Here is a 19,186-nt window from a genome sequence, read left to right on the forward strand (position 1 = left end):
TTTTCCACGCTCTTTTCCCAACTATTCTAACATGTCTTTTCGTCAAATTTGTGTTGAAGTATGTGACCAGTCATTAGTGAAAGAATACAAGAAAGAAGTTTGAATTTAACTGCAAAATACGAAAGATCAGAACCCAGTGTTTAATGAGTCAGCTCGTTAAAGTTCGGCATTTCGAATAAAATTTTCCTTGATTCCCGTTCTCTATCGTCTGCTGTCTCCCGTCCTTCTCTTTGACAGTGCAATTATGAGGCACATCTCTCGTTTGAAGAAGCTACACCCCTGTAGACAATGCCAGTGTATATCTTGGCAATCAAGGACTTAAAAACCAAAGATATAAAACACCTGTTTCTTGACCCTAGCCTAATCTAAGCATCAGTCACCGCCACAGGGGGGGGGGGGGGGGGGCACCCGCGAGAGGAGGAGATTGTTTTGGTTTTGGCATGGGCTATGTAGCTCCATGGTGCGTGTATGTGTCGACAAACTTCTACAATGCTCTCCTTATTCCTGTATTTTCGTTATTTATGGGTTAAAATTTTTTCGTTCGAAATTCAAAACGGATGACAACAGAATTTCTCAATAGAATATAAAATCTAAAACTTTAGAAAGAATAGAGGAGGACAAAGAGCATGCACTATACGAAAAACATCGAATAAGATAACTCTGCCATCGTCAACACCACATCATTCTCAACCTACTACCCCTTTTACAATCATTTTTTTTTTTTTTTTTTTTTTTTGAGGGGTGGTCAATTTTCTGTTCGGTTTCATTTTTGGTCTGACCTATTTTATCCCAGGGATTACTATAATTTCAGGAATGCTATTTCTTCTATCAGAAGTTTTCCCAATACTTTGGGGAAAAAATCCCAGACACCGAAAAGGCATCACATGTAGAATATATATATTATGTATAGGCTCTTCTTCCTGATGATATCACCTCACATGATGACGTCATTCTCACCCTAATACCCCTTTTACAGGCATTTTTTCACTTTTCTGTTCGGTTTCATTTTTAGTTAGACCTACGTTATCCTAGAGATTATTATGATTTCAAGAATTCTCATTCTACTATCAGAGGTTTTCCCAATAATTGGGGAAAAAATCCCGCACACCGAAAGGGCATCACATGTAGAAAATATAAATTATGTATAGGCTCTTCTTCCTGATGTCACCTCACATGATGACGTCATTCTCACCCTAATACCCCTTTTACAGTCATTTTTTTTTTCATTTTTCTATTCGGTTTCATTTTTGGTCTGACATTTGTTTTCCCGGAGATTATTATGATTTCAAGAATTCTCATTCTACTATCAGGGGTTTTCCCAATAAATGGGAAAAAAATCCCGGACACCGAAAAGGCATCACATGTAGAAAATATAAATTATGTATAGGCTCTTCTTCCTGATGATGTTACCTCACATGATGATGCTGAGCCAACGGCTGTTGAGAAGAAATTTTCAGGCCAGAAGTGGCATGTCAGAGTAAAGCTCGAAAGACTTGGCAATGTACACACCCATCGGGCCAATTCTCCTCCCATAGAGGAGTGGTATTTAAAATCTCTGTCACTGCTTTGAAAATGCAACTTCAGATCGTCAGTCTGTAGAAACGCAGAGAAATGAAGTAAAACATGACATTAAGAAAACAATATCACATTGAATAACAGAATACAAATATAACATATGAGATTAAAGCTATCGTCGTTCTTTCGTCCATAATTATTTTCTTTTTCTTTGGAAAGACAGAGAGGGAGAGAGAGAGAGAAAGTGTTTTTTATTCTTTTATTAATTTGTTATTTATTCATTTACTTTTTTTTTTGGGGGGGGGGTTCGTAATCGTACGTTGAGTAAACCTTACCTGAAAGGCATACCAGTAGAGGTTTGACAGCAATCTAAATAGTGGAATATTATCCAAAATTTATGACAATAAGCAAGAACAAAGCCCAAAGCCCATTAATGTGAATTTTCTGAAATTTTACCCTATGTACAGACTTAATGTAGCCAACGTGTATCAAATGATAGGTTTCCGTAGAAATGATTTTAGAACTAGTAGCGAAACACTCTCAAGTCAATCCAACAATGTTATTGGTGATTGCTCTTTTTAAATCCCTATTATTATGTAATTACAATTAATTTTAAAGGTTACTATGATCATTATGTTAGCTCCGACCATCCCTTACTACAAAGAACATACATATTATAATATTATGTGAAATAAAAAAAAGTAATAGGAAAAACAGCCTTATTGAAAGTGGTTTAGTTTTGGGTTGTCCGTACTTTTTCCTTTTGCCGAAATGACCACATAATGATACACATAACATTATGATATCAATACCAGATCTAACTTTTATCGAAACAAAAGCAACAGATATCTGACAGTTTGGTACCATGGTAGCGGTCTTTCCACCCTGGAGCTCAAAGTAGCAGCATTTCACCCGAAAGCTTGTAAGACGTGGCATACTTGAAATCCATTTGGTCACGTCTCCTTCCATTGAGGATTGCCACTGAGCATCTTCAATTGACAGCTTCAGATTCTGAATCTATAAAAAGGAATAAACATATAAACGAACTATTTGGGCAGATATGTAACAAAAATTGGTCGGGATGCTCACATCCGGCGGAAAGTATGTAAATTTGCATATAAGGGTATTTTGGGGCGCTGATTAAAAAAAAAAAAAATGCTGGGTCCAAGAGATCTGACCATCATAAAATAGATTTAAAGAAAAAGTCCACCTTCATATGTGACAGTGCACCTCAAAACGAACATAAAGTCGCACACACTGATTTTGCGTGAGGACTAAAAATAAGTGAAATGGGTCAACCCAACCGAAATTGACTTTTTCATATTTTCTGAAAGAGCGGGTCTTCTTTTACATTATGCTAAAATTTGGGATCATAAAACGGGCAGGAAAGTGTGTTTTTTAGCAGTTTATATCGAACATTTTTGATAGAATAGTGTGATTAGGTGTGTCTTTAGAATCCCTTTTTCATATTTGGAAAACCTTGTCCACACTCTTCACTTTTAACTCTAATAACTTTTGACAGGATTGTGCTACTGCTTTGAAAGTTGGCATTAATTATGGACAGAATGTGTTAATGAGGCTTGCTTAATTTCAGTTTAATCTGATAATCCCTTCATTGTTGTTACTCTGGTGGTTTACTTCCTGTTTTTTCATATGTGACCGTGCACCTCAAAACGAACATAAAGTCGCACACGCTGATTTTGCGTGAGGACTGAAAATAAGTGAAATGGGTCAACCCAGCCGAACTTGATATTTTCTGAAAGAGCGGGTCTTCTTTTACATCATGCTAAAATTTGGTATCATAAAACGGGCAGGAAAGTGTGTTCTTTTAGCAGTTTATCTCGAACATTGTTGGTAGAATAGTGTGATTAGGTGTGTTTTTAGAATCCCTTTTTCATTTTTGAAAAACCTTGTCCACACTCTTCACTTCCAACTCTAATAACTTTTGAAAGGATAGTGCTACTGCTTTGAAAGTTATGGTTATCAATTATGGACAGACTGTGTTAATGAGGCATGCTTAATTTCAGTTTAATCTGATACTTTCTTAATTGTTGTTACTCTGGTGGTTTACTTCCTGTTTTTTGTCCCATTCATCGCACAGCCAGCAAGGTTTGGTAAAGATTAAGCGCTTGAATAGACACTGTACTTCAGAGCCTCTTTTCTCAGTTGACACTTTTCCTGAGTTTGTGCATTCTTTCCAATATTTAGATAGGTTAGGGGAGTCCATTTGATTTGAGTTATACGTCATTTTAAAGCTTAAAATCTGCTCTTTCAGAATATGGTCTTAACTAAAAATTCATGTCTGGCGACATTTTGTTTGTTTTGAGGTGCAGAGTCACATATACATAAGGATTGAGAGAATGCAGCAATATTAGTAGAACACATCAGTGAAAGTTTGAGGAAAATTGGACAATCCGTTCAAAAGTTGCAAATATTTCAATTATCTGCGCAGTCACTGCTGGAAGAGAAGACTACTACAGTGTATGATGTCACTATATAAGGAAAATAAAAAGAGAATTTCACAAAACTTTACTTTTTGAATAAAGTGCACATTTCTTCGACTTGCTACTGATGTATGTTGAGGGTAGTATTATTCCCCCTGCCTTCTGAAAGAGAGAAGTAGAGTGTTCTTTTGTTATGCGAGAAAAATGGAAATATGTTGAATTTTCTTTATTCTTTCTTTATATCGTTGTACTCATGTGACATCACAAGCTTTAGTAGTCTTTTCATCCAGCCGTGACAGAGCAGAAACTTCAAAAATTCATAACTTTTGAACGGATTGTCCGATTTTGCTCAAAATCTCACTGATGTGTTCTACTATATTGCTGCATTCACTCAGCCCACATGTCTATGAAGGTGAACTTGTCCTTTAAAGAGCCCTATCTTCAGTTCTGAATAACCTGTAGCACCAAGATTTGGTACACAAGAGCGTTTTTTTTTTTAATTTGATGTGTCTGACAAACATCGAATGGCCGCCATTTTGAAATCCGATATGGCCGCCTCGACGAAGTGTTCAAATTCCCGCGCGCTCAATCAGGTAGCCTAAAGCTACGGTCACAAAGCTTGGTACGAATGTCACTGTTCATACGAATTCTGGAGTTCGTAGAGATTCGTAGATGGGGCACAGATTCTTACGGCCTTCTTACTAATTTCGTACGAACTCTCTTTAATTCGCAAGAACAACTAAAAACCTTTTAGAGAAACAAAATGATTTTCATTGATACAATGACCGTAGAATTCGTACGTTTTTCATAAGAATGCTTTGGGTAAAGGCTCGGTCACAAATGCCTTTACGAACTGCTACGAACGCCGTACGAACGATTTTTTAGACAATTTCGTAAGATCTTCTTAAGGCTGTAAGAATCAAGAGTTCGTAGACCGTTCCGATGGATTACGTCCGCCGCGGATAGATACGAATGAGTGGACGCAGGGGGACGCAGCGTGGACGCAGGCATCCGCAGGGACGTATGTAGACGTAACTGCCCGTAACTCATCCGTAAAGAAACGCAAAATGACGTCGCCGAACCTGCGAAATTTTGAAATGTTCAAAATTTCGCAGAGGGACGCCACGGACGCAAACTTACGCAAGTAACCGTAACCAAACGTAACTATCCGTAACTCTACGTAACTACCCGTGGCTTGGACACAGACCATCCGCAAACAAAATTTACCTCCCGTCCGTTTGCGTTCGCTTACGTCCACCGTAAGTATCCGAAATTAACCGCAAGTTAACGTATCACAACAGTTTCGTCCGCTTACGGATATTTACGGACAGCTACGGATGTGGCGGACAATTACGTCCTTCGACGTTTTCCGTTTTCCACTCGCATGGGAACACAGAGACTCGTGGGAAGGCACACTACTCCTGTTGCCAAGCTGCAGCGCCTTTAATTGAAGGAATGCTACAACACAGTCGGAGCGGTGGAGAGGCAGAACTGCATGGTCAAATTATGAAATTTCTCCCACAATTAATGGTCATTTTAAGTGGCACCCATATACCATGTATACTCATGACATCGGTTGACTCTTGGTGCTGAACTTTTTTTCTTGTACTCTTCGAATGTATATTTTTCGAAAAAAACACCACAATATTTTGGGTAGGGGATGGGGTGACAGCATTTTATTAACTTTTCTGGCAGGGGAAGGTGTGGGACAGGGGCAACTATATAAAATGAGAACGAATTTAGTATTTCTCTATAGTCTTACCCATGCACTTTACGCTCCATCGAATGTGTATTACATTCTTTTTATTCTAATACTACTACTACTACTACTACTACTAATAATAATAATAAAGGACATTCATATTGCGCAGCTACTATAATAATATACTCTACTGTGCATTACAAAATGACATGCATACAAGAAATTCAAACAGAAAATACATTACTTCAAGAGATGACTTGATATTGTACTTGGGTGTGGGAGGGATGTTTGAAGGTTTTGATGTCTTTTTTTTTTCTGTAAATTTTATAAGCACTGCTTTATCATAAATATCTCCTTAAACATAACCAAGTAAGTCATGAATATCGCTGAACAACGACAGCGTAACCACAGTTTGTCTATTCCATGACTGCAAGTAATATTTTCTTACTCTAATGTTAAACTTTTCGATCTATATTGTATTTTATTTGTGGAATAGTGATGTTGTATGTGACCCTGCAGCACAAAACACACAAAAAGTCGCCACGCATGAAATTTTAGTTGGGAGCATGTTCTGAAAGAGCAGACTTTAAGCTTTAAAATGATGTATTACTCAAATCAAATGGACTCTCCTAACCTATCTAAATATTGGAAAGAAAGCACAAACTCAGGAAAAGTGGGAACTAAGAAAAGAGACTCTGAAGTAGTGTGTCTATTCAAGCGCTTAGTCTTTATCAAGCCGTGCTGGTTGTGCGATGAATGGGACAAAAAAAAAAAACAGGATGGAAACCACCGGGGTAACAACAATGAGGGGATTATCAGATTAAACTGAAACTAGTAATGATAATGATGATAATAATAATAATAATAATAATAATAATAATAATAATAATAATAGTAATAATGGTGATAATAATATTATTACTAATAATTATAATGATGATACTATTAATAATAATAATAATAATAATAATAATAATAATAATAATAATAATAATAATGATAATGATAATGATAAGGCCTTATTTACCCAGGGTAGCCAAGTCAAGATTGGCTCGTTTGACCCATTTCACCTATTTTCAGTCCTCACACAAAGTCAGTGTGTGCGACTTTTTGTTCGTTTTGTGATGCATGGTCACATACATTCTTTACATTTATGACGTTTATTCGTATTTGAGTTGCACAAACAAAATTCAAACTTCAAGTTCAAAATTTCATATATATTTTATTATTGTAAAGTAAATTAAAGGATTACGATTTTTTCACAACTTGTAAGTAATTCAATTTCAGTTTTCCCCAGTGTACAATGTAAGACAGTCCAAAATGTGATAACCTTGCTGTCATAATACACTGACTTAGCAGGGATCGTAAGAAAAAAACCAACTTGCCATAATTATTCATAGCAATCTGTTACTATCCGTAACTATCCGAAAAATGCGCAACTCTCCGCAAGTGTTCAGATCTATTATGTGCCAATTCGTAAGAATATCCGCAAGTGGACGCAAGTATTCGCATCTGGTCGTATCTGTCCGTATCGCCCGCATTTTTTGCCCGCATGTTTTGTACAAATTTCTGGTGACGGCAAAGGATCCGCGGGGGTCCGCGGAAAAAATGACTTTTTTGGACGTAACGCCGGACGCAGAGCATTATGTGACTGGGGCTTTAGACCGTTCGTAAATTCGTAGCCTGGTCGATGGTCTTGTCCAAGATTTTTTTTAAAACTTCGTACGAAACCCTCTCTTCGTAAGACGACCGTATGAACGTGGTACGAACATTGTAAGAACTACGCAAGATTTTGTAGGGTCGAGAGACAATTCAAGAAGCCTTGAATTCTTACGATGATTGTAAGAACGCCTTAATGCCCCAGTCACACAGTGCTTTACGATGGATTACGTCCGCCGCGGATAGATACGAATGAGTGGACGCAGAGGGACGCAGCGTGGACGGAGGCATCCGCAGGGACGTATGTAGACGTAATTGTCCGTAACTCATCCGTAAAGAATCGCAAAATGACGGCGCCAAGCCTGCGAAATTTTGAATTGTTCAAAATTTTGCAGAGGAACTCCACGGATGCAGACTTACGCAAGTAACCGTAACCAAACGTATCTATCCGTAACTGAACGTAACTATACGTAGCTAGGACGCAGACCATCCGCAAACAAATTTACCTCCCGTCCGTTTGCGTTCGCTTACGTCCTCCGCAAGTATTCAAAATTGACCGCAAGTTAACGCATCACCACACGTACGTCCGCTTACGGACATTTACGGGCATTTACGGATGCTACGGACAATTGCATCCTATGACGTTTTCCATTTTTCACTCCCAACACCAAGTGCCCTGCCTTTCAACTAGCTTGATGGGCCACTATACATTCAACAGGCTCCCTCAATATTCCACGTGCTCCCTTCTGACTATCGCCATGGACAGACGTGAATTGGCGAAGATCTACTTGGCACTGCAGACCCTTGAAGACGTTGAATTGAGGACGGCCTACCTGGTGGCACGGTACCTGGACGTCACCAACCATCGGAAACCTCGCACAGTGTGGGTTCGGAATTGGCTCACTCTACGACCGGAGCATGGTGCCTACAGTCAATTGCTGGATATGTTGAGGCTTGAGGATGTCGTGTCCTTTAAGAACTTTCTTCGCCTGAGTCCAGAACTCTTCGCTGAGATGCGGGACCGTCTCACTCCGCGTCTGCGCAAGTATGACACCTGGTGGCGGAAGTCCTTAGAGGTTGGACTCAAGCTTGCCATCACCTTGCGCTATGTAGCCACTGGGGACTCCTACCATTCTCTCATGTACATGTTCTACGTTCCGCACAACAGTATCTCTATCATTGTTCGAGAAGTGTGTACAGCCATATGTGAAGAGTATGGTGATGAAACCATCTCGAACCTCACAACCCCAGAGGAGTGGAAGGAGATAGCCAACCGCTTCGGTGCCCGGTGGAATTTCCACAACACCATCGGTGCTCTTGATGGCAAGCACATCCGCATCAGGTGCCCCCCAAACAGCGGCTCAGAATATTTCAACTATAAGGGATTTTTCTCTGTAGCTTTACTGGCTTTAGTCGACGCTGACTACAGGTGGGCTATAGATTATTACCCGTTAACACCATGACATCATCCTAACACCATTGTTACGAATCTACTTAGTGGTAGAGATATCATAATGCATTGTATGTTGCTTTAATATGTGCATGTATACAGATTGACCAGATTAGTGGAGAAAGTTCTAATTTTAAAGCTGCTGTTACTTTGATAATTATAGCAATGTTCATAGACATGAGAATGAAATTGGAGCGTTGTGCTTGAACATACGAGCATCTTCTATTTTTTTATTATAAACTAATAGTATGTGATTAACAAAATGTTAATTAGCATTGCTAATATATGTCTTTGTTGCACAAAAAGTTATTTTAACCGATTAATCTAATGAAATCAAAGACTCGTAGTGATTCACCGTGTCATTTTTGCTTTGATTATCAAAACTAGCAACAACTTGTCATTAAATCTTATAAAACAATCCCCCATATCACTTTCATTACATATAAATACATATTACAAATGAGGATTTTTCCATAAAGCTTTGTCCCATAAAAATGATACCAGCTTGATTTGAAAATTTTGAAATTGAATATTGGATGTTATGTCCACTTTATTTTCGAATTATCCAGGTTCCGATGGGTGGACATTGGTGCCCCTGGTGCCGCCTCCGATGCCCAGATTTGGAACCGGTCCACCCTCAAGGAAGCTGTTGATGAAAACCTTGGTCTACCAAAACCACAACCCCTGCCAGGAACTGACAGGCCGGTCCCTTGCTTCATCATTGCAGACAGTGCCTTTGCTCTGAAGACCACCCTCATGAAGCCGTTCTGTGCTAGAGAGCTCAGTCATGAAGAAAGGATTTTCAATTACAGATTGTCCAGCGTGGTTGAAAATGCTTTTGGCATATTGGCGAGCCGTTTCCGCTGCATGCTGACACAGATGCTCCAGAGGCCGGAAACAGTCACTAATATTGTGATGGCATGCGTTATTTTGCACAACATCTTCAGGCAGCGCATTCCCGGGGAACAGAACCAGTTGCTTGACCGTGAGGACGCTCAGCGCAACATCATCCCAGGGGAGTGGCGACAGGACACCAACATGCAAGACATGGAACAGAGACTCGTGGGAAACCACACTACCCGTGTTGCCAAGCTGCAGCGCATGTACCTGAAGGAATACTACAACACAGTCGGAGCTGTGGGGTGGCAGAACCGCATGGTGGAGTTATGAAGTTTCTCCCACATTGGTCACTTTAGGTTGCACCTACAGACGACACCGGTTGACTCTTTGCGCTGAACTTGATATTTCTTCTGCACTCTTTGAACGTATGTCACTCAAAAGACGTCAATATTTTTTGTAGGGGTGGGGTGACAGCGTTTTATTTACTTTTCTGATTGGGGAGGGTGTGGGACAGCGATATATGAAATGAGAACGAATTTAGTATTTCTCTAAAGTCCTAAAAACTTCAAACTCCATGGAATGCGTATTAAATTTCTTATAATCATTGTATCTCGTTGGGGGATGGTGGTGTTCTTAAAGTCCAACTGTTTTTGGTTTCTGTTAAATCTGGAAATTCATTAAGTATTACTGAACTACATGTATAACAGTCTCCTTAACACAACCCAGTAAATCATGAACATTCTTACCGAAAACGTAGTTTGTGTATTCCATGTCTGTAAATCATTATTGTCTTACTCTATTGTTTAACTTATCGATCTATATTGTATTTTGTTTGTGGTATAATTATGTCATGTATTCTGCGCCTTAATGATGTATATTCACATTTGAGTCGCACAAATAAAAATCAAACTTCCAAATTCAAATTTTCACTTTCTTTCATTGCTGTAAAACAAATCGAAGGAATACGGAAAGTCTTGTACGTGACATAAATACATGTACAGGTTTTCCAGTTTACAATATAAGACAGTTCAATATGTGATAAGTTTGCTGTTTATAACACATATTTCTTTCATTTTTTTTCAAAAAATATTTTTGGGTTTGAGGGACAAAAATCCAATCCGTTTATCATGAAACCCCACTTTTTTCGAGGAGGGGATCAATATTTGCAATATTCTATGCATGTCACCTAGTTGGATATAATGTTCTGTCCCAGCGAATGAAATGATCTTTTGCACATATGTAACCGCCGACTCTCCCGCATGAAAAAAAAAAAAAAAAAAATTACTTATACCATTATAAGATACTCCTTCTTCGTAAAACTTGACAAAAGAAAGGTATTGTTTGAAGCTAAATTTCTTCTGAAGGGCTGAGGTTATGGGACCAGGATTAGAGTTAAGATTAGCATTACCCTAATCCTATATCCTAATTATACCCCAAATCTTTATCCTGTATCCTTGCCCAAATGATCCTATTGCTAGCCCCTACCCTTACCTTACAAATTTGACTAAGAAAATGTACCAGAAAAGAAAGTAGCACCAAACACCTGCAAAAGAATGTGAAAGCATTCATTCTAAATGCTCAACGTCAACTAAGCTTTGATCTGCTTTATTCTTGCTCCTCGTCTAGAAGTCTTATATATGACATACTTGGATACTATCATGAAAGAGCCTGACCATTCATACATTAGATCCTTAAAAAAAAAAAATCTGATCGGTATTTTCCTTGATCCTTATTAAACACTCTCGTTATCCTTGCTTCTACACACCAGATTTTACGTTGTTGCCAATGTCCTGTAATTCGGTGGCACTGATGTTCATGCCACCCCCTAGAAGATTGCTGAATGAACTGTCTGAGGCGACAGACCTGACTTGCGCATCTCCGCCCTGCTGCGATGTGTCCAGATCCGCTGCCGAGGGCACTATTGAATGCTAAGAAATCCTCCGAGCCTGTGAAAGTAGTGGATGCTGAATGGCATCTGGAGACCTCTGGAGAACTCGTGGGCACTTGAGGGATAACAAATGTGGCAGGCGTGGTGATTGTGCTTGTTGCAGCTGCTGATGGTCCAATGATGGTCTGTACAAGTGGGGGTTTGACAACCCGCACCATCCTGGTGTGCACTGGTGGAACTCCCAGAGCAGCTGGAGCTGTGGCCCTGGGTTGATCAAACAGTGCCATCTGTTGCGGGGTGAAAGTAGTCTGGCCCTCCGGAAATAAGTATGTCTGCTCTGGCCGCTGATACTCGTACTGCCACTGTGCTAAGCCCATACGCATCGGAGACTGGGAAAAAAAAAAGAAAATTAAATGTTCAAGTTTATTCCGTTTTTCGACAATAAAAAATAACATAACATACATCACTCTTTCTTCAGTGAAAGAAATCGTATAAAAACAAACAAACAAAGTGAGTTTAACAGAGTAAAACAGTACTTGTATACTTACAGTAAAGACACATTACAATGCCTGAAGTAAATTGAGTTAAAGTGGAATATCAACGTACACAAGGCGTAAAACGGAGGGACCCACTGAACAGACGAAACTTGTAGAGTGTGGGCCCCTCGGGAGAGAAAGAATCAGTGAAAATATTGGTAACAATCGGCATCAGAACAGCAACTGAAAATGTCTGAAGCAACAACAGCGAAAATAATTGTAACAGCACAAAAAGAAAAAAATAGAGATAGAACAAATGTTTAGAAACATTGACAACATAGAAATAGAAATGGAAGCCCATAAATAGACAGAAAAGGAAAAAACACATAATGACAGCACTAACATATAAACATATATATGTTGTGAAAAAGGCTTCATAATCACGTGAGTAATGGTGTCAGGCAAGTCAGTGTCAGTCACATAATATGTTTGCATAATGTGTCTTTGTGTGTTTGTGTGTGTCTGTATTTGTGTGTGCGTTTGTGTGTGCGAGTGTCCGTAATTCATTAAAAGAGGACAGTGTAATGTATACTAACCGGTGTACAAGATTTCTCGAACGTCTGCTGAAGCTGATGTGCTACAACCTGTTGGCCCAGGGAGGTACTCTGCTGTGTCCGAGCTGTGTGTTGAGGTATGGTTGCTTGGACGCGTTCTAAATCTCTGGATTTACGCTGGTACTTGTCCAGGACCTTATTGATTTCAAACCGGCAGTCAAGCCACAGAGAGTCGTGGATGGTAGGCAATACGGAATAAAGATACTGTCCAAATGAGCTCTTCTCTCTTGATCTCGGAGAGCTTTGACCGTGTTGACCCCTTCCAACATCCAGCATCGCCTGAATTTCCGCGCGGATTGTAGAACCTTGCTGCATAGTCGCTTTCATCTCCCGCAATATTTCCGACTGCTCTTCATCCTTCTTGCTCTTTTTCTTCTTTTGCGTCTTCTTTTGGATTGGAGCACTGCAAAAATACAAACGATGACAAATGATAAGCAAGCAAAATGGTTAAAGGTACTGTGTACCATTGGGAGCAGTGATTTAACAATGTTCGAGATATCACATTTGATGCATATGTGTAGGTCAGTTTTATCACAAAAAATCTTACCAACAACATGAACTTTGACCCTATGAAAGACGGAACACCGGGGTCAGCACATCCAAAATCTAAATTATTGTAGATTATCAAAGTAAACCCCATACCGAATTTGAACAAAATCCGATAACAAATGTGACTCCAGAACGCACACAAACTACGCACAAAAATATAACACTTCACCCTATAAAAGACAGAACATTGGGGGGAGCATCACCCAAAGTTATAGGTGTGGAGATATTACCAAAATAAACCTCCATAAAAACATGAATAATAAAAAAAAAAATCCGTCAAGGTATGTGGCCACTAGAATGCACACACGAATGTGACACAGCTGCGTCAAGCCGAAGATAACACGAGAAAAAAATGAAGGAAGGAAAGAACGAGAGAAAAAACAAAGTATACTAGAACCTACAGGGTGACAGATGCTTTCGATGAATGGGCCTCCTGTCCTTCTCCTTCTTCCTCCTCCTCCTCCTCTGCTTCCTCCTCCTCTTCTTCTTTTTCTTCGCCGTCACCATCTGGCGTCTGGATCGGGGGTCTCATGTGATCGGGGTGCTGAAAATAAAGGAGAAACAAAAGGCACTTCATTGGATTTATTTCTGTTTCTGAATTTCTGTCAAAACAAACAAACAAACAAACAAACAAACAAATAAATGAATAGATATTTGAAGAGTTTGTTTGCAAAAACCGATAAGTCCATACTTGCCAAATGGAGATATTTGCGATTAAAGGTCAAGAAAAATACAGAGAATAATAGGAAAAGTTTTGCTTCTTTTGACTATAACTTCAAAATTGTACCTTTATAATAGTGAACAATATATCATTTAAAAGGTATTACTTTGAACTTTATGACAGACACCGTACTTCAAAATCTTCAAAAATTGACCTTTTTTGTGAACAAACTCTTCATTTTTGTTCTACTAACACGTATGTAAACAGTCAATTCTACAATGGCAGCATGAAAGAAATGGAGGAGATTATACCTTGAGATCATAGAGTTCTGGCTTCCTGGTGAGCCAGTCCTGGAGATCATCTAGTTGTTCATTACTGAGATGGCAGGATGGCTCTTTCGGTTTCTTCCTTCTCTGAATTTGTACAGGGAACTCCTTCTTATCAGCCTCCTCCTGGGTCACGTTCTGCGCCTCATTTTCTACGATCATCTGCTGAGCCTCCTCTCTTGCCATATTACTCACTTCCTCGTGGGCCGCTTCTTGCGCCAACTTCATGGCCTCCTCGCTCGCCTCCTCGTGTGCCTCGTGCGTCTCCTCGTGCGTCTCCTCGTAGGCCTCCTCGTGGGCCTCCTCGTGGGCCTCCTCATGTGTCTCCTCGTGCGTCTCCTCGTGCGCCTCATCGTGGGCCTCGTGTGATACGCTCTCTGCCTCGTTGGCCTCATCCTTTGGTCAACCTTTGGGCCTTCATGATCGCTTGGTCATTTGTCTCGTCTGTGAAATGAAGAGAATAAACAAGATTAGTGAGATGAATGAACGAAACTGGGCATGAAATTTAAAATTGAAGTAAAAATCACGAAGAAATCTTGCAGTATAAAGCTATATTAACCCTACTAAGCCCAAGCTATTTTGACCCCTCGCAGGCCCAAGGGGGGGGGGGGGGGCACATTGTGCTCCCCCTAAATAACTTTTTAATCAACGTCATATTTGACACATGGGTAGAGTAACTCATACTCTACCCGATCATACATTTGAATTTTGTCAAGGTCACCCATGGAGGGCGCTATATTCTAAAATATAAAGGAATACATAGGAAAAATGTAAGAAACATAATTTTTCTGCATAATTTCTTTATCCCCATTTTATATGTCTTATTGTAGACCAATCATTTTCACATTTGTAACAGATCATAACCAAGTGGAGTCCTATTATTTGTTATGGCTGAAATTTCTCAAGGTCACCACATGGAGGCGCTATTCATGTCAACATAATAATATATTATGACACCTGAGGTGACCAGATGTATTATTATGACATTTCATATTTGCATAATAGTGGAATTTCAACATTGCAAATTGATAATATGATAAAATAATGATATTAGAGGCATAACTTGGGTAAGGAAATAAAAATAACACAAAATAGAAGGGCAATCTTTCGAAAGTATTATCGCTTTCAATTTTCTCTATTACATCTATTGTTGTATGCCTTTGTCACATAAAAACAAAAGAAATAATAAGAAATACTTTCCGGGACCATCATTACTTCAAATTTTGCTCCTTCAACAAATTTCAGCCAAGAAGCACCCATTTTATCCACTGTAATGCTGTTAAATAAAATGGGAACAGAAAAAAAAAAAAGATGCAAAATCTGACTGACATGGTTGTCAGTTTATGGTTGCCGCCATGGCAACCAGCAACATCAAATATAGCTAAATTATATATCAAAATGTTTGCAATAAGATTTTATGAAAAGTCACCAAATTTGGTTGAAATCGGATAAAGGGCGAAGGAGTGGCCAATGAAAATCTCGTGGGGGGGGGGGGGGCACAATGTATCCCCTTGGGCTTTATGGGGTTAAAAGCACGTGGAGCTTACCGTGACATGTGAGTTTCCGCCCACCGTGCCTGCATACTTTGCTTGGTCCTCCATCAGTTGTTGGTGTTTCCTCCTCCATCCCTGACTCATCTTTGGACGACTGTTTCCTCATTGTCCACTTCAGCCGCCCCCTAGCCCTACTACCTTGCTTCTTGACGGGAAACTTTGGTGCCATGACTAGCAGAATTCACTGACTGAACAGGGATCACAGGGGAAAACCACGTTGTCAATAATTAGTCATTGCACTTTGTAACTATCCGTAACTATCCGCAAATATTCGTAACTCTCCGCAAATATTCGTAACTCTCCGCAAATGTTGGGAAGTATTCGGATGTTTACGCAAGTCGAAAGATCAACTTACGTATCAATTCGTAAGATCATCCGCAAGTGGACGCAAGTATCCACATCTGGTCGTATCTGTCCGCATCGCCCGCATTTCTTCGCGTATGTTATGTAATCTTTTTCTGGTGACAGCAAGGGATCCGCGGCAGTCCGCAGAAAAAATGACTTTTTTTGGACGTAACGTCGGACGCAGAGCATTATGTGACTGGGGCTTTAGTCGTTTAAAGAGGGCTCTTACGTCTTTCGTAAGAACGCCTTACGGACAGATATTCGTACGGCGTACTTACGAACAACTCTTCGAGTTTGTAAGGCGTTCGTAAGGGACTCGTAAGGAGTAGATACATAATTTGTACAACTGTTAAGTTTTAGGGGGTATAAAGCGCGAAGTTCAAATCCTCACTCTGTTCTAGGCGTTCGACCAGAAAGCATCTCTGCTAAATATGGGACCAAAAGGGAAGGCAAATCAGAGGGAAAAGGGGAAGTTGAAGAAAAGAAAGGAGGGAAATGAGGGGAAGGAGCGAGAAGAGGAGGGTTGGAGAAAAAAATCTCCTCCTCCTCTATTTCTAGATGCACTTGCAGTTATATTCTTCTTGGCACTACTCCCATCTTGAAGTATAAAACTTTCAACTTCGACAGCGTCTTTTTAACAACCCGACAAAATATAAACAAAAAATGGTGAAATCATCTTACGAATGACTTGAGAGGGACGTGAGTTGCAGGTACGCCCAATTTACGACAAAAAGAAATCGTAAGATGCCCGTAAGTCTGACGAAAGAATAACTCAAGACATTCTTACGAAAACGTACGAATTCTACGACCATTATATAACTGAAAATCATCTCGTTTCTATAAAGGGCCGTTCACATTGGAGCGGTTTCGCGGCAGCGGCAGCGGCAACGGTTTGCCACTACTCTCTGGCGCAGCGGCACGCTATTTACACTAGAGCGGTTTGCCGCGCGTAATATGCAAATTAAATTGTCCCCTTGGACACCTGCAGTTAACTAGTAATCAATTACATAATATGCACATGTATATCGTGAATACATTCCCCTTGGTCTGAGACTTAACAAAATCACTTTTCCAAAATGAAACTTACAATCAAAGATATCAAGGATTCGTTACATGCAAGAAGACTATTGGACAATCAGTACCGGAATCTCAGCTTTTCAACTTTTTGCTTTTAAAAAAAAAAATCAACACAGACTGTTCAAGGAAACTGCAAAATATTCCTTTTGTTACTGATATGCACGCAGAAATCAGAGCTGCCAAGTGTCCCGCATTCTGAGTGAGACTCAAGCATTTAGGGGTTGTCTCACGATCTCACGCATGGCACCCATTTTGCTCACGCATCGGGCAAAGTTTGCAATTTGGGCCATTAATAAGGAGCATAACTCAAAGGATTAAACTGATAGTTACAATTGAAGATATATCTTCCTTTTGTCTTCGAAAATAAGTAAAAAATAGTCACATAAGTATGCACCTGATCGATACGTTCAGCACGTGATGCTGAAAGAGGAGGAAGAGGACATAGCAGAATTTCGAAGAATATGAAATCATCTACAACTGGAGGAAGACGGACTATAAAAGCAAGGACATCAAGAAAAATCCTTTGAAAAATCAGCACGTCTTTGTTTATACAATGCATTGCTGCAAAAGAACCGTGAGTTGAGGAGGCTCTTCAAGTTCAAGTTCAAGTTGATTTATTTCACTTCCAACAAACAAATAATAAAAAATACAAAGAAACGCTCATATACACAGACGTCATGAAATCAATACCACAATGCGATGAACAGAATAACATTGTAAAAGAGATACAGGCAAATTATCAACAGAGATACAAATAACAGTTACGTCACTGTGGTAAATGCATACAAAATATTGCTGGAAATGGAGGGGACTGCTAAAAAGCAGAGCTTGTAGTATTAGAATGCAGTCCCCTCATAGAGAAAAATATATAATTGCAAAAAACAACAACAACAAATTTCCCTAAGCGGTAGCAAAAAAAAAAAAAAAGACAGACAGAGTAATACACACATATATGCACACATACGGACGCACATTAACAAACACATGGCGGCTCTCTTGTAAGGAAAAACTTGATGAGAGGATAGAAAGATATAGTAGTGAATAAGGTAGTAAGTCCGAGGTGGACAAGGGGGGGGGGGTAGGAGGGGAGAGGAGAGGGAAATGGTGGGTCATAACCAGGGCACTGGAGGCACAGAAGCACGGGCTCGCTGATGAAGAAAAGTGAGAATAACGAAGCAACAACAACTTTGAAAATCAAAAGTAAAAAAAGAAGAATGAATCTTCGAGGTCCACAGTATATTTCTTCGGTTCTGCATGCTAATAAGTTGACTGACTGCTGACCCACAGTCGAATCGTACATCGGGGCACATCTCACTCATAACAGCTTTCTGAACGGGGCATCCGTGATAAGATTGTGATCGGACGACTGTAGATACAGCGTATAGTGATAACATGCACATCGCATAACAGCGTGCGCATCCTAAAGCGCCACAATATCTCGATGTAATTCCCGATCATGTAGAAGCGTGCAACCTTGTATCGTGTGTGTGTTTGTTTTTTCGTTGTGTCCAGATCTTTTTTTACCCGATTACTCAGCGATCTGAGAAAATTGTCAATATCTAGAAATGTCATTATCTTTACTTCGTGCTGATGTGAATACACTGTTTCTACTACTTTTTTTTTCCTGGTGTCGGCGAAGTAGCCAACTGTATGAAAGATGAGCTCTTTACCAACACCCCCCTCCCAAAAAACAAAACAAAACAAAACAAGCAACAACAATAAACAGCAACATACTTCTTTACTTGTCATTCCAATCTTTACCGATAAACTCTACAGATGAAATGTAAATGTGTGATTTGATATCTGTCCCACTTCATACTCTTTCTGGAAAGGTGAGGGGAAGTCACCGTCAATAGGATATTCTGCCACGGATAAGTATTAGGTAATATGCCTACCATTCACACTCCTACTCAAACGTACTTTAGACCTACGTGTGCAGAGTATAATGTGGTTCACAACTGGACCATAATAAAGTCGCCCACATACTCCTAGCTATGGGAAAACCAGGAAAGCATTTTTCACTCTCCAAAATGTTAGTGTTATGCATGGGGGAGAAATTCACGGCGGTTTTGCGTCCCCTTAGACAA

At 39.8% G+C, this 19,186-nt stretch overlaps 2 protein-coding genes across 4 annotated transcripts in view; both read right to left on the bottom strand.

Annotated features, from left to right (window-relative positions):
• Positions 1-19,186, bottom strand: part of LOC139732963 (uncharacterized) — a 70,876-nt gene that overhangs the window by 10,709 nt on the left and 40,981 nt on the right. For 2 of the 3 annotated variants that reach the window (XM_071643800.1, XM_071643799.1), the window contains exons 3-4: positions 2,380-2,532; positions 1,411-1,593 (exon numbers count right to left, since the gene is read on the bottom strand). The exons of the other annotated variant lie outside the window; for it this stretch is intronic. In XM_071643800.1, the coding sequence (XP_071499901.1) occupies positions 1,411-1,593; positions 2,380-2,532 (336 nt within the window). The remainder of the gene's footprint in view (positions 1-1,410; positions 1,594-2,379; positions 2,533-19,186) is intronic. 3 annotated transcript variants of the gene reach the window in all.
• On the bottom strand, positions 10,089-12,996 carry LOC139732969 (uncharacterized). The gene is made up of 3 exons (XM_071643808.1): positions 12,571-12,996; positions 11,474-11,887; positions 10,089-10,100 (listed from the first exon to the last, which is right to left on the bottom strand). The coding sequence occupies exons 1-3, from the start codon at positions 12,913-12,915 to the stop codon at positions 10,089-10,091; spliced, it is 771 nt and encodes a 256-aa protein (XP_071499909.1). The 5' UTR covers positions 12,916-12,996.

Source organism: Diadema antillarum, unplaced genomic scaffold (assembly GCF_040938485.1).
Source record: "Diadema antillarum isolate AM-2024a unplaced genomic scaffold, OU_Dant_1.0 seq00000457_RagTag, whole genome shotgun sequence".
NCBI classification, from domain to species: domain Eukaryota; kingdom Metazoa; phylum Echinodermata; class Echinoidea; order Diadematoida; family Diadematidae; genus Diadema; species Diadema antillarum.